A 16,450-nucleotide genomic window follows, 5' to 3' on the forward strand; every position below is an offset into this window, starting at 1 on the left:
AATCCCAAGGGGGGCAACAGTACCACTGATATATGTGATGCTTAGTAGATAACTATCTGTAGTCTTCTTTTTGGGGAAAAAAAGAGATGTGAGGTCTCATTTAGAAAATAAGGTCCAACAAATCAGAGAACTTTGCCTTGTTTTCCCACAATGCAGTGTTTTTGTTCCAGGATTTAAGTAATTTGTACAAAACCTGAGAACATGAGTTAAATGGGACCATTTTACTGTATACCTGTTTCTTGGAGTCCTTAGCCCTCACCTCGTTCATATTGATACACACTGGGTGCACTGGCAGAAGGTGCAAGAAACCATATGCACTTAATGAATGGCTTTATAGGGTGTTACATTAGATGGAGTAAGGTCGCCCCAGTCACTAAAACCTTCAACTGGTGGGCAGCAGGTTGTGTTGTGGTCCTGCTCTGCAAAAAACTGATACTGCTACCGGGTTAACAGATCACATGGAAATGTATCCAGTGCACAAGCCAAGGAATACCCAATAATCTGAGGTTCGAGGCTCGACTGACCTGGCATTAAGGTTACCAGATGCCAAAAAAAACCTCCAGTATTCAGACATGAGGTATCCAAGTTTATTTTACTATGAAAACTCATTTAAAAAACATTTTTTATGGAATCGAAAACAAGTCAGTGCAAGGGCCCTATGAAATATAAAGTCTTGGGCTCATCGTTTAATAGCTGCTCTCAGTTTAGCTGACCTCCCGCGTGGGTTTTCTAATACATCCTGGTACTGGGGTGTGAGCACTTTTTTCTGGATCACAGTCCAAGCTGGATTAGAATGTGACATTAGAAATTCTTCATCCTCCATCTCTTTGCTGTTTCTCTGTCCTTGCCTTATTTTATGCCTGGCGGCCAAATTTGGCTTATCGGCCATGTCTATTCCATGGAGGAATCTCTTCACGATCCGGTCTTCGAGCGAATGGAAAGAGATGACGACAAGCCTTCCGCCGGGCCTTAGGAATGTCTCTGCTGTGCTGAGCCCTGCATGCAGCTCGTTCAGTTCATTGTTTACAAAGATGCGGAGAGCCTGGAAAGTTTTGGTCGCCACGTGCGCCGGACGTTGAAGAAGATCTGTCCGAGCCTGAATCGAGGCTCCTGTGAAGAAAAAGTTTAAAAATATTATATGTAGAACATCTAGTCATTGTCCCCTCAGCCAAAACCCCTAATGACTTCCTCACTTCTGTGATTCTCTGTCTTTACAGGTCAGTTAAGCCCAGGATATGCAAGGGATTGTGGAAAATTCTTGGCTGGAGGGAAGATGACTCCTGTAACATCATTTCAGAGGTAAATGGAGTCAGGGAAGAAGGAAGAACAGACAGATACCGCTTAGAGGGAAATTTGCTTTGATTAAGTTTTATAACTTTGTTATAAAATGGCAAAATGCTACTTTCATTTGTATCAACAAGGAGGGGTCGTTTGTAATGGTCACAATGATGAGCCTGCAGTTCCTATGGGTCATACTTGGGCCAATATAAGCTTTAGACTCAGGCCCTCCAGAACATCTCAGCAGTTTATAGGCCCATGTATGAGGCCCTCCCTACCTCCTAGCAGATATCTGGCTAAAAATTATCCACATATATATATATATTGGACAGGTTACAAAATCCTGCCTACACCCATATTATGATCGAAACATCAAACCAGGTCTGAATAACTGGATCAGCCCAATTTGTCCCTGCACATAGGTGGTCAAATCAACCTTGCCAAATAAGCAAATCTTAAAGGGGTAGCTTTCCAACCAAAATTTGCTAAAGAGCCCCACACAACACAGGAACCCCTAATATACCTATCCCTGTAATCTGTTCCTCCAGAAAGTATGAATAAATACCATTTTTATATGCTGAAATCCAGCTGCAAAACAGTTCTTCTCCTTCTGCATCATTTGAAATCCTGGCAGGGGAGGAGGGACTAAAACATTAATGTTACAAATTGCAACAGCTTACAGACAGCATGCAGGAACTACATAACCCACAATGCATTGCACTGTGATGTTCCTTTTCTTATTGACATCACATGTGCAGGGGATTGTGGGATTGGGAGGATGCAGGCTGAGGGCAGGCGACTACTGTTACATTTTGAGTCTGAAAGTAGTCAGCCAGATCAGCAGGGGAACAGGGGGCGGGGCTTAGGGAACTGTTCCAAACCATATTATTACATCAAATATCATGAAAAGGCTACATATCTGTATATTGCAAAGTTGCCTGAAATTATGTCTACTTTCCAAAAAGCTTAAGTTGTGTTTGGGTGGAGTTCCCCTTTAATATGTATCAAAGCTTTAGTGCCAGAAAGCCTTATAATTGGGAAGTTTCAAACTCTACTAAATAAAGAACAATGCCACTGCCTCAACATCATTATAGGTCATGTTTCCTACTAAATCTGGAGCCATAGATGCTCAACAGTTAATGGCAAAAACACTATCCCTGTTGCCTCCTATGGGAGGATTCAGGAGCTTCAGAGCTGACCTGAAGAAGGACATCATTACCTGGAACAGATAAGGAGGACTGCATCGATGAACCAAAGAGAATCTAAAACATTACAATGAAGTTGAATATAATGATATGATATGTTATATAGTCCATTGTTTTGGGGGCACTCATATCCTTCCATTGGCATGTTTGTTTTCTTTGTCTCATCAAAAAAATGTCATTTCTGACCTGCAGTTTCCCTTCCTGCAATGAAGAACATCAGCCCAATTCTAGGCAATTCTACAAATTTTATACTAGAGGCAAAGAGTAGTTTAACATTTGATAACATTGCTTTTAAAAGGGCTGTGAGTCCTACATTCTTACTAATACATATTTATATATTGGAAAGTTGCTTAACAATAAAAAGACCAGTGTTGGAAGCATCAGCTCATCTGCAGAACCTCTTCGGCACTGAAGCTGAACTAAATATGAACGTAAGGATATCGAGCTTCAAAGAACTGGGCACCTGAAAGCAACATTTATATAATCATATGATGCAATAATTTTGTGGACTTTGAATTCTGAATGAGGTTTATAATTGGTCTTTTTATTTGTGGAGCTTCTGGTATTTGGCCAAATACGGGGTCGGACTGGCCCACCGGGACACCGGGGAAAACCCTGTGCTCTGATGCGCTAAAAAGTTTTCAAATACCAGGGGGTCGGGTTGGAAGAGGCTGGTGGATTGCGCTAAGGGCGGAAGGAAAGCAGCCAGCTATGGGGGCAGAGCAGGAGGAGAAGGTCAAGAGGTGCAAGCTGAGTGTTGGGTGGGAGATTAGGAGCAGCAACATGAGAAGAAGGAAATATAGGGGCACGAGAAATATCCTGCATATATAAAGGTTGGCAGAATCAAAGTTCAGTGGTAAAAAAACGAAAAAGAAAATAAATTTGAAGATCAAATTGAGTAGAGAAAGAAGGGGAAGAGAGGAGAGCAAGTGATCACATGACTTCCCTAAGCTTTAACAGGGAGTCATATAAGAAACAGTGAGAGAGACAGCAGGGGCGTAACTGCAGAGGAAGCAGACCCTGGGGTTGCAGGGGGCCCTAAATAACAAGTGATTTTAATATATTGTGGTAGAATAGGTCAACTTACCAATGTTTTGGCACCCTAAATTGAACTTGCTTTGGGGCCCACTAACATCTAGTTAAGTCATCAAGAGACAGAGAGCACTCTTACTTCATAGAACATTTTCAATTGCAAGTGCACTTTTTTGTATCATATGTTTGGGTGCTAAACAGTTCATTCTTCTTCAACAAAGGCAGTCCTGTGGCAAACCTACCCAACTTTCCTAATGTAGGGAGGACAGTTCTGAATCACAGGGTGTTTCTCAATGAGACATGGGCAGGGGCTCAGGCAGATTATAGGACATGTCCAAGTATAACTGGTCATGATCAGGGTGGGTTTTTCAATGCTGAAGATGGCAAAAGATTAAAAAAAGAAATCTTTTGAAGGAGAAGGAAAGTCTAAATCACTGTCGGGGGTCAAAATGCCCAGTGATTGTAAGTATTTACCCGATACCCCGGGCCAGTGCTCCTGTGAGCACAAAACTGCACCGGCCTGGGCTCTTCAGCCCCATTTGTCTTCCTCTTCTCTCACTTTCATACGCACTAGAGTAAAAGAGACATCATGAAAAGAAGATGGAAGACTCCAAAGAAGATGGTGACATGGATCTTTTGCAGAAATACCTTGGGCCGGTGCAGTTTTTAGCCCAGGGTATCAGGTAATCGATCTTAATCTAACATTTTGGCAACCCTCAGTACTTTCAACTTTCCTTCTCCTTTAAAATCACTGTAGACAATATGATGGGTTAATATATATTAATACTGTGACAAATCTACAAGCCAGTTGCGGAAGAGAAAAGGGACTATTATTATTATAAGGAGCCATGCCCTCGAAAGGGTTAAAGCCCCGGAATGACATGGATATTTCATACTACAGATCAAATGCGCACAGCAAATAGCCCTGATGCTAATTCGCCAAAGAAAATCATATTACAAGTTAAACAGAATCTCGCAGGGTAATAGAACAATATGATAATAGAGGAGCATTTGTATTCAGCTGGCAAGATGGATTTCATTCATAAAAACTCGGTGTGCTTCTGGCTAGATGAATGATTTGAAATCCCAGAGAGAGAAATTAACATTTCCCGTCGTACAGCCCTGCTTCTATTTTTTTTTTTTTCACCCCCTCTTCTTTTAACCATTTAAGGACCAGCACCAAGCCTTAGGAAGGCAGGCAGATTTACCAGCCGGCCAGGCAGAGCGATGGTTAAGCGACGGGCAAGATTTCCCAGATAAACTGCGCTGGAAATTTTTTAAGCTCGCGGATGAAATTGTCAACGTGCCGCGGCTGTCAATGCGATGCATGAAAATCCCCAGAGTGAGAGTGCTGGAGTTTAAAAATTAATTCATCTCTCGCACCTGTTTGCAGGAATCTGGCTATTGAATTTGCATTGCATTTAATAAGTCTCTCTGACGCATTTCATGTCCTTTTGTCTAGGCTGCTTAATACAGTGTTGAATTCTCACCAATCTAAAATTCAAGTGATATTACAATTTTCTAACTGTTAATTAAAGTCCATGAACCTAGATATAACTGGCTTTACATATTTAGGTTGTCGCAAAAGGACACGTTGGGGGGGGAGGAGAAAAAAAGAAAAAAAAAAAACCTATGAACATCGTCATAAAGTTTTAATATGAAAGCTGTTGCTTTGGCTTTAAATCTAACAGCCGCCCTCCCCTATAATAATCCTTTCTCAATGGGGTTTTTAATTTGATAAACCAATCATCAAGATGCCGAAAGGTACAATTAAGCTTCTAGCCTTAGTTTTGTGCCTGAACTGAGCAATTAGTGTATGAGTAATAGAGGCAAACTTGATATGAGACTGCTGAACGATGACTGCGAAGGAAGGGAGTAATGATAATTCTATTCTATTTAGTAGCTCAGGCTCTAGGCTCTCGCACCTGTTAGTAAGGCCCACCAACTGGGCATGGTTGGATGATATCCACACAGTAGCATAGGTGCAATCCCTATCTACCTGCGATGATGCATTGATATCCCTACAACATTCGCTGCAATCAGCAAGGGATGGTTTAGGAATGGAGTTGATACCAATCTGTGAAGCTGAATTAGAGGCCCAAGCCAAGACCAATTAGGCTACAAGATAGAGAGGAATATTTATTTTCAGTTTCAGATACAACCAGTTGCTAAAATCAGTCCAATGAGCCACGCTTTGTGAATACGAAGGTTGCTGCAGTTAATCCACCTGAGCTACTGAGTGGATATCTCCAAGCCATGCACAGTTGATGGGTCATGCTAACAGCGGGGACAGCCTTGGGTCTCAACCACTGAACAGACTCATTACTACCTCTTCTCTTTGTGGTCATTCTTCAGCAATCTCATTTCAGAAGAAATGAGATTGTTGAAGAATGACTATGAAGAAATGGTCTCATTTCGAGCTGAAATGAGACTGTTGAAGAATGACCACAAAGAAAATGGGTAATAGCAATGGATTATTTGCAGCAGTGGCTGAGACCCAGGGCTTTCACCGCTGTGAGTACGTGCCACCAACAGTGCATTGTTTGTAGATAGCCACAAGGTATTAGAGGTGGATTAATCACTGCACCAACCAACTTAAGGTCCGCATACATCTTAAGATCCGCTCGTATTAACTGTAGCCAAGCGAGCGGATCTCCTCCCAATATCCCCCACCTATGGGGCCCTGGGGCCAAAGATCGAATTATATATAGGCAAAGTCGGTTTGGGGACCGCATCAACGAGCCGATGCGGTCCCCAATCCGACTACATTTTTAAACCTGATCAATTTCAGGCCAGATATCGGTCAGGCAGGCCCGTCGGTAGTGCCCATACAAGGGCCGATTAGCTGCCGAATCGGTCTAAGGGACCCATATCGGTAGCTAGAATCGGCCCGTGTATGGGGACCTTAAGTGATGGCCTTCAGAGACTCTTCCCCAAATGAAAACAATGCAAACCTGTCCAGATCTTGTGTCTTTTATCAGCTTGGACATTCTTCTCTGAACACCCTGAACCAAAACTGCATTTTTCCCTCCACTGACTGTCCCATTTAAAAGTGGAAAATATCTTGCTGAACCTTCTAGGTCCTTTTCCATCAAGGATTCATCTATCTTAAGTGCAAACCTTTATCAGCAATGAATGTCATTTGCAATGGTGACACATCCTGATGGATTCAGTTATACTGCATAATTTCATCAAGAGTCACCAAAAACACACATATAATACTTACATAAAAGGGAACCCAATATAGAACCCTGTTGCACACACTTTAAACATCCATTTATAAAGTATCTAGTAGAATAAAGTCTACATTTATAAAGCTACATCCTGTACCTAAGTTTCAGTCAGCTCTCTATCCAGGGACAAACTGCCACACCAAGACTAAATGACTAGTTTAGAAGGCAAATACTTATGTGGCACTCTATTAAATGCCTCTAGATAGACCCCATTACTGTTAAACACTGTATAACGTTCTACCTACATATTTTAACATTATCAATGCTTCATGAATCTTGCTGATTGTTGCACACAGTGCCGTTTCTTTAGCTCACAATCTTAAATGTAATAATCTTCTTTTTATTCTGCAATAAATCAGCTTCCCTACAACAGATGTTACATCTAGAGGCCTATAATTGTCCGGTTAAGACCATAAACTCTTTTAAATATTGGAGTTATGTTCGCTTTCTGCAGTTAGTTGGTAAAATAATAAAGGAGAGAGAGTTAAACTAAGTCAATGAAAGCAACCTGGCTAAACATAAGCATTCTGTGTGTAAGGACTATGACCTGTGTTAGCCACTGCCAATGTGTATGAGATAAACTATCTGTACTGCTACACTGGTCTGTAACACTGGCTCATGTCCCCTTGTAACCAGAGTATTTCCATTTTCTAATGGTTCTACACATTCTGCATCTTTTTACTGTTTATATATGTTTGGGATTGGTCTTTGCAAATGAAGCAATCAAATCCTTGTTTTCTATTACCGCATTTTTGAATACTGCTTACAATACATGCAAACATTTAAGGTCTTCTTTGTGGGGTAATTGCTTTTCTTTCTTCCTATTAACTTCAGTTTATGAATTTATGGATATACTGTATGACTTAATGATATTTCATGGGAAAGACGGCTCAAAAGGAACTCCAAGCAAAATCTATTGAATCTAGTGTTTAACTAATAGGATCCTGTTGTACTGGATACTATCTACACACAATATGCTTCATGTAGACACTATTTGGAGATAAATACAAAAAATTTATCACTCTAACTCTATTTTCCCTGTGGTCTTACAGTAGGTTTTAAACTCCTTTGGTTCAAGACCCTGGCTGTAAAAGTTGGTTGGAGCTCTCTTTATCTCATAGCAATGTTACAGATATCTAAAAACTTTTATCGGTCACCTTGCTATGGGTGCAATAAAACTTCTAGGAGAAAATGTGCTGACTACAAATCTCTTCCTAATTGGCTTTCCAGGTCATGGAACGCCAAGGGCATTTCTAATATGTTCATGTTTAACAACACTGGGAAGATTTTTTAGACTACATGTGACACAAATGACATCACTAAGCACTGATTCTAACAGATGACATCACTATGCACCATTTATAAGGATAACATTTACAGTTTATCTGCGGCTCTTGTACACTATAAGGATATATTTCCAGGCTATTTATGTCTATTTTCAATATTGCTGTTCTCAGAAACATATTGAAGCTTTTTAAAGAAGTCAAATTTGCAGTTTTTAACACCAGAACAGTTTTTATGTGGGTACACTTTTTACTACAAATATAGGTGGGAAAAATAGCTGCAAAATATTCGGCGCCAACGGGTTGGAAGCGTCTCTCTGTGATAAGAAAATAGCTGATGTAAGACAAGTTTACAAACATTATTTAGCGGTGAGTAATACAGAAGTTATATAACACCGGCTTTCACCCACACATTCTACTTACCCAGATGCGAAGCTGAACCGACAGCTTGGATGACCCACGTTAGGCTAAAAACTGATTTTTGCATATTTGTTTACCGCTAGGTTTTCTTTTTTAGATATTGCTATAGTAACCTACAGGATCCCCGGCAACTGCATTTTCTTACAATATGGACTTAGAATAATAGAGGTACAAAAAGAAGAGGAGCTGACACATAGGATTGGGCACCTCACCGTTAATACCAATACAGATGCTGTTGCGTACTGTGCTATTAATGGAGAGACTGGTGATCTAGTAAATATGCCATAAATCCTGTTTGAGAAAAAGCTATGGCTGGAATTTGTCTTGTAGGAAAGAGTTTTTCTTATAACATACATAAATATTTGCTTAAATGTAGTTATAACTTTGCAGAACAAAAGGTGACTGACATATATAACGTTTCACAACCCATAAATCTTCAGACGGGTCTCAAGAAAGGGTGGCTGGCACTAGGCTGAGTCTTACGAGAAGCAGGAAATGAAACAATGAATCTGGCCAATCAGGGCATTTTGGCTTACCTGGCACTGTCTTGCACAATGCTTGCTGGTTTTCCATGCAACAAGATTGTTAGAAAATGTCTCCTTCATACTTGCATACTTTAGCCATGTTGCAGTTGGCAACATCTCATGGTTCCATGGTTGTTAATATGGTTGTCATGGAGTTGCCATCTCATGTTTCCTAACATGGTTGTCATACATTTGACATCCCATTGTTGTTAATATGGTTGTCATGGGGTTGCCATCTCATGGTTGTTAATATAGTTATCATGGAGTTGCCATCTCATGGTTGTTAATATGGTTGTCATACAGTTGACATCTCATGGATGTTAATATGGTTGTCATACAGTTGACATCCCATGGTTGTTAATATGGTTGTCATGGAGTTGCCATCTCAGGATTGTTAATATGGTTGTCCCACATTTGACATCCAATGGTTGTCAATATGGTTGTCATGGAGTTGCCATCTCATGATTGTTAATACAGTTGTCATACATTTGACATCCAATGGTTGTTAATATGGTTGTCATAGAGTTGCCATCTCATGGATGTTAACATGGTTGTCATACAGTTGCCATCTCATGGTTCTTAACATGGTTGTCATAAAGTTGACATCCCATTGTTGTTAATATGGTTGTCATACAGTTGCCATCTCATGGTTGTTAATACGGTTGTCATACATACATTTGACATCCAATGGTTGTTAATATGGTTGTAATACAGTTGCCATCTTATGGTTGTTAATATGGTTGTCATACATTTGACATCCCATTGTTGTTAATATGGGTGTCATGGGGTTGCCATCTCATGGTTGTTAATATGGTTGTCATACAGTTGCCATCCCATGGTTGTTAATATGGATGTCATACAGTTGCCATCTTATGGTTGTTAATATGGTTGTCATACAGTTGCCAACTCATGGTTGTTAATATGGTTGTAATACAGTTGCCATCTCATGGTTGTTAACATTTAGGCATGGAGGTGGCCCATGTGTGGGGAGATAATGCAAACTAAAAGATGCTGACCATTTTTAGAACATTAGAAAGATTCAGTTACGACTGCAACAAAAGTTATGTTTCAACGGACGCAAATGTTATGTGTATTGATGACGTTCATTATATTTGCATCCAAGCAAGATACAGCTGTGCTGGTCACCATTAGGTCCATCCTTTTGCTTAATGATGCACATGTGAAACTATTGATGCTAGAAAACCCTGAACATGGTGGAAGTCCCAGGATTCCTACATCAGGCTGTGTCAATAGGTGCATAAGACTTGTGCCAAAAGAATCCCATGCTAATGGCATTTTACCGCAGTGAACCAGAAATGTTGTAATCCCTACTTCAAAAATGGTACCCACAACTTTAATAAGATTTGTGGAAAACCTCACACACAATTGCATTTGTTTTGATGCAAATCAAATGCTAAATTCTAAAGAAAAACAATGCATTGTGGTTAAAAACATACCAATTTACATCCCACTGGTATCTCCTTCAATGCACACTGCGTTATTAACGGCATTAAGGCACAATGTGCTTGCCCCAATTGACCCAACCCTATTGTGGAATCCATGGACAACTGGCACCATTTGGTGGTCTTGTTCTGTAAGTTTGCATGTCCCTAGCAGAAGTTTTTACTGTGCTCCATGTGTGACTGGTCCCTGGACCAGTGCATTTTTCAAAAGAGCACCTAACAAACTAGCACCCCCCCCAATGATTCATACTTTCCTTGTCCTTTAAAGCACCACATCTACCGCCTTCTAGACACATTTGATGCCATAATAGTTGGATCTATTAAGGCTGTGATCTCCAACCAGTGGTTCATGAGCAATGTGTTACTCACCAACCCCTTGGGACAGGGTTCCCCAACCTTTCACAGAGCAACACAAACATCATAAAAGTTCATGGAGGTGCCAAATAAGGGCTAAGATTGGCTATTAGGGGCCTCTATGCACCCTATCAGCTTACAGGGGCTTTATTTGGTAGGAAATCTTGTTTTTATTCAACCAAAACTTGCCCCCAAGTCAGGAATTCAAAAATAACTACTTGGTTTGGGGGCACTGAGAGCAACATCCAAGGGGTTGGGGAGCAACATGTTGCAACATGAGCCACTGGTTGGGGATCACTGCCCTTGGATGTTACTCCAAGTAACCTGAAAGCAGGTGCTTATTTTTGAAGTCCTGGCTTGGAGGCTTAGAAGTTTTGGTTGCATAAAATCACCTGACTGCCTAACATAGGGGCTACCAAATAGGCAATCATAGCCCTTATTTGGCACCCCAGGAATGTTTTTGTGCTGCTCTCCAACTTTTTTACATTTGAATGTGGCTTATGGGTAAAAAAAAGGTTGTGGGACCCCTATATTAAGGTATTCTCTATACCCTGTGGAAGGACAGTGTCCCTAGTGATCAAATGGGGGAATGCTAAAGCCTAGACCACATAATGCTTGTTAATCTATATTATCAGTTAGTTTATTTCTTGAAATGAAAAAAATAAAACAAATGTTGAAAAAACACAAGATAAATGATTGTCTAGGCGAGGTTTTTATGCTATGGACTATGTTGGCGCTATATAAACACAGCAATATGAAGCAAAACAGCCTAAATCACATTTATCAAGCCTGTCCTCCAAAGAAAAGGCTCCTACAAATTAGCAACTCAATCAGCCCACAAATGACAATGGTTAGGCAAATATTATGACAGCTTGTGCTGCACAATGTGAGATCCATCCCAGCTTATTGTTGCTGAGGGCCACAGGCGACACTAATCAGCGCCGAGCTAACAAAGCCACGACTCTTCACCATCTGATTCTGCATGGAAACCCAAGGGTGCTAAAACTCTTTTTTTTTTTTTTTTTTGAAATTCGAGAAAGAAATACGGAGGATCGGGAGCTGAAAGGGAATCTCGCAGGAAGTTCATTGTGCCTTTGTGTAGGTTAATGTGCTGCAATGTAGATAGGGCTCTTATCAAGCTGCTCATTCGCAGCAATTCACTGGAGATGCTCGTACATGACAGCTGATAAGGACAGAGGGATAAAAACAACATGTTAAAGTAATCACTTCAGCCTTGTTCTACATAAGCGTCTCTGCGAGTGACAGGCAAACAGTGCAAATTGTTCCGCTGCATTTATCAACTTCGGAAACATTGCCGTGCTTGTTACATTACATTTTTCTTTCTGCGGAATGCAAGGAGAACCTCTGCCGACCTGTATTTATGCTCTCTCTCTGCGCGGGTTATAGGGTCGTATGGGTTCATCGCTGCTACAACTATGCCTCTATCGTTCCATTTTAAGCCATGTTCCCAGTGATGGGAGACTGTGCCCCCTTGAACTCCTTGCCGTAAGCACTGCTGACTATTTATAAGGCCTGAGGAACACTTGGTTCTTTGACCAGAGAACAATATCAGTCAAAACACCCTTCCCTCCTTGCAGCCTCGTCCCATTGAAACATCACTGCTGGGCCAAATGGGTAAAGAACTTAACACAAGCTTGATGGCCCCCCATCCCTGCAAGGTGACATGATAGGGGGAATAGTATAAGTGGGGGGGTTTGTGACCCCCCCCGCTCATCACCATTGAGTACTACAAATCCCCCACTGCCCACTGTTATTTCCAGAAGGGCCTGTACTACAGATAGTGTTGCCATATGGCTGGTATTTTACCTGTCTGGCCGGTAAAATACAAGCTACGGCTGGGGCCGGTATTTGGCTGGTAAATTTGTAATTCCTAATGTACTGCCTCTGGCCTGCCCCAAATCCGCCTCCATCTGGCCCATTACCTCTTCCACCATGCAGCTTCCTCTGGTTAAATACAATAATCTGAAGCTCTGCTCCCCCTCTGTGTCTAAGCTCCGCCTCCTCAATGCCATTTTTCAGTCCCGCCCCATACCTCATGCCATCAGCCAGTAAGAGGGTGCCCCCAACCACCTCTATTGAGCCCTAGTGCCTCTTCTGCTAACCCCTACTTTCAGCCCCAGGAAACACCTATTAGTAAAAATAAGCATAATCATGGCACACCTTGTATAGCAAGTGTCAAAACTTTGTCTGCTAAGTGAAGATGTGGTTGTGCTTAGTTGTTATAAATAAAAAATAAATAAAAAAATTTTAAAAAAAAGAGACAAAAAGTCCAACATTTTACATAAAGACCTCAGACCTTCTATCTGCCACCTGAGGCAGCAGAGCTTACATCTGCTCATGAACTTGGGCAAGGGGGTTGGCAGGACCCAAACTAGGGTTAGAGAGAAGAGGCACATACTGTACCTATGGTGCAATAGTGGGGGGCTAACTACGGGCAGGTTGGCGGTGTATGAGGTCACTGGCCGAGACATTGACGTCATGTGGGCAGGATTATGACATTGCCGGGGGGATGGCAATCACGATTGTCACGTCAATCTGAGGGTCCTACTTCCTTTTCCAAATCAGGCAGGTAGTTTTGACCCGGACAGCCCTTCCAAAAACCGGCTGTCAGGGTCAAAACTGGACAGGAGGCTCTATGGTAATTGTCACCTCACTGGGGGAGGGGCAATTGAGGGCAGGGCTTGGGCACCCTTGCCATTTGGCCTGTCACTGGGGGAGGGGGTGGGTGTTACATTGCTAGTGCACAAAGCACAATGGATCAATTTTAAAGTTCACACCTTTTTCCTGCACTCAGACTTTGCTTGATATTTAGCAGAACCTCCACTAGGAATTTATTGTGACAAAGTGGTGTGTGCGTGTAAATCCTCGAGCCATATCCATATTCCAAAAAGCTAGTACTGTGTCATAAACAGAGAAGAAATATCTAAAAAAGAGAAGGAAAGACCAGTGGCAACAGCTCTGATGGAAAATACAAATAAAGGATCTCAGTCTATATAGGCAGAGGATCTGTTATTTGGAAACCCGTTATCCAGAAGGCTCCGAGTTACAGGAAAACCATCTCCTATAGACTCCATTTTAAGCAGATAATTTTCCTTTTTAAAAATGATTTCCTTTTTCTCTGGAATAATAATGATTTATAGCACAAAGGACTGGTCATTCAATTAATATGGTCTGGAACACCCTGACCATACTGAATGACAGATCCTATACCCATATATATGGGATCTGTTAACCGGAAAGCTTGTGGGGGGGAGGGTGGGGGGGAGGGTGGCCCTTATTTATAAGCAACAAAAACAGAGTTTGTTGCAACTCCAGCTGCTGAGTATAATGCAGGCGGTTTCCGTTAGGAATCAATGATTGCTAAGACACCGGCTACTGCTCTGAGATTAATTAGCGCTCTTTTCCATCCGATCAACTTTGACGCCGGAAATTGTTTTCCCATTTTCACTAATGTGAAAGCAAAGCTGGAACGGCAGCGCAGAGATCATGACCGCAAAGGCAAAAGGGACCGGCAGCAATTATCGAACGTGCAATCCAAGAGCAGATTCAGCCTTCCTACTAGGAAAACCCTGGGTTTGGAACTCCCACAGAGACCGACACAAGCATCAATGTGGTTCAAGAACGTCGACCAAAGTTTGCAGCGTGGGAATGGAGAATCCCCTGCTAGACGGGTCAGCACGCACGCCGTGCCCAACAAGGTCACCTCGGCTGTTTCCCAGTTACAAACGTGGAAGCAAATTGGAACAAGAAATAGCAATTAAGGTTATGACGCAGCAACAGCCAATCGCAATTGCAGTCAACACCTGATCACCACCTCCTGACAGATATGGACAGATATATTCCCCTACTGGCACCCACTGTAGGCCCTCAGACTTTAACCTGTTAGGGGCAGGTTTAGAACCTAAGCTTGCATTTTAGAAACCAAAATAACACAGTCACAATGGAATTTGATTGCAAGCACTTAGATTAGGAGGCCATTCATACTGAGGTAGGGCCTTTCACCAATAACAGATGAGAATGGTCATTTATAGTCCATCAAAGGTGACCTATAGGTTCAACCACTTGGTCCATCAGGAGTCACTGTTATTTATTGGTGGGACAACTGTAGCCCACTTCTATCATGCTCTCCTATAATGTATTAACCATTTTCAAGGCAATATTTAAAGAATAAGTAACTGTCTCTATTACAGCCACTTAAACTACAGCTCTTGTTGTTATGTCCTTGTTAAGCATGAAGCTCCGCCCCTTTTGCTTTCTGAGCCCTCCTTCTCTCCAACTCTAGCGACCGTAAAGAGGTGCCTACTGTGCATGTCTGACTGATTTGATTCTAATTGGAGCATGCCCAGTAGGCAACTCTTTGAGGTCTTCATAGTCGGAGAGAGAAGGCGGGCTCAGAAAGCAAAAGGGGCGGAGCTTCATGCTAGATAAGGACACAGCCTCTTCAGAGCATGTGTACTTAAACCCAATCATAGGTGACACAGGCTTGAGAAGACCTGAGAATATAGGTGCCATTTATACAAATCCCCAGGGACTATATGCAAAAATGAAGGGTGACGTTGGCAAGACAAAAGAAAGAAAAGCGAACAACATATACATTATAAGCAGAAAAAAGTAAAACAAAGAGATGATTGGAAGAGACAGCTTCATGCCATGAATACTGGTCATTTCATTGATTAAAGTGGAAGGAGAGATAAAATCATTTGGGTTTCTAGTTGTGTACCTGTTACCCCAGCCCGGGGTTCTGCTTCGTCAAAAAACCCACCAGCCTAGGGTACTGTTTACTAAGCGCTGCACCTCCATCTTTTTTCAGTCTTACAGGTTTCCCCCGCTGGGCTTAGATGAGTGCAGGCAAAATTTCTGTACAGTGACTGTGCCTTGAAAAGTACCCTGAGCTGTGCCTGCTTAGTGAACACTACCACAGGCTGCTGCTCCGCTTCTTCAAGAAGACAACTAAAATTACTGGGGGGTGTCAAACCCATGTTTTTTAAGGTAGCTTATGGGCCTATGTATGCCATGCTTGGGACACCCAACGGATATCTAGCTGAAAATCAGGCAGATATCTTGGGCAGCTTTGAAAATTCATCAGCACGTTGATGCTGTCTTGGCCTGACCGTTCCCTGTAGGCCTAGGGGCCAATGTTTGGATCAGCCCCATTTGGCCCTACGCATGAGTGGGCAAATCGGGATCCCCTTGTTTGCCATCAGATTGTTACACGTATGACCAGTAATTAAGCTTAAACAATTTTAAAATGGTACGGCTGAGAGGCTATACATCGTTGTTCTACCCTAGTTCCAGTAGGGGTCAAAGACTAGAATGCCCAACTGGCAGTAAGACAAAAGTGAGATCGTTGGGTGCTCTAATGAAACATTTCCTACATCAAAACCTATGAGAAATAATATTAAACATATGGGAGAAACTGATTTATGAACCACCCCCTATACTGTAGATCAGGAACCCCTTAAACCATGACCATGGCGTCAGCTAAGTACGTTTTAGCATCATCCCAAGAACCCGTCTGGTTGGTCTAAAAAAAATAATGAGCCAGATATCAGCTGGAGAAGAACGCATGTTCAGTTCTAATCTAAATAATTAAACACGGCAGTTGAATGCCATGCCAAGTATGAACCATACGTGCAA

The 16,450-nt window shown here is 41.9% G+C and overlaps 1 protein-coding gene across 1 annotated transcript in view; it reads right to left on the reverse strand.

Moving 5' to 3' along the window:
- Positions 1-583: 583 nt before the first annotated feature.
- The window catches only part of mettl15 (methyltransferase like 15), a 114,226-nt gene continuing 98,359 nt past the window's right edge, over positions 584-16,450 (reverse strand). Inside the window, 1 exon segment of the mRNA NM_001126742.1 lies at positions 584-1,110. Within this exon segment, the coding sequence (NP_001120214.1) occupies positions 680-1,110 (431 nt within the window). The 3' untranslated portion in view covers positions 584-679.

Source organism: Xenopus tropicalis, chromosome 4 (genome assembly GCF_000004195.4).
Source record: "Xenopus tropicalis strain Nigerian chromosome 4, UCB_Xtro_10.0, whole genome shotgun sequence".
Taxonomy (NCBI): Eukaryota; Metazoa; Chordata; class Amphibia; order Anura; family Pipidae; genus Xenopus; species Xenopus tropicalis.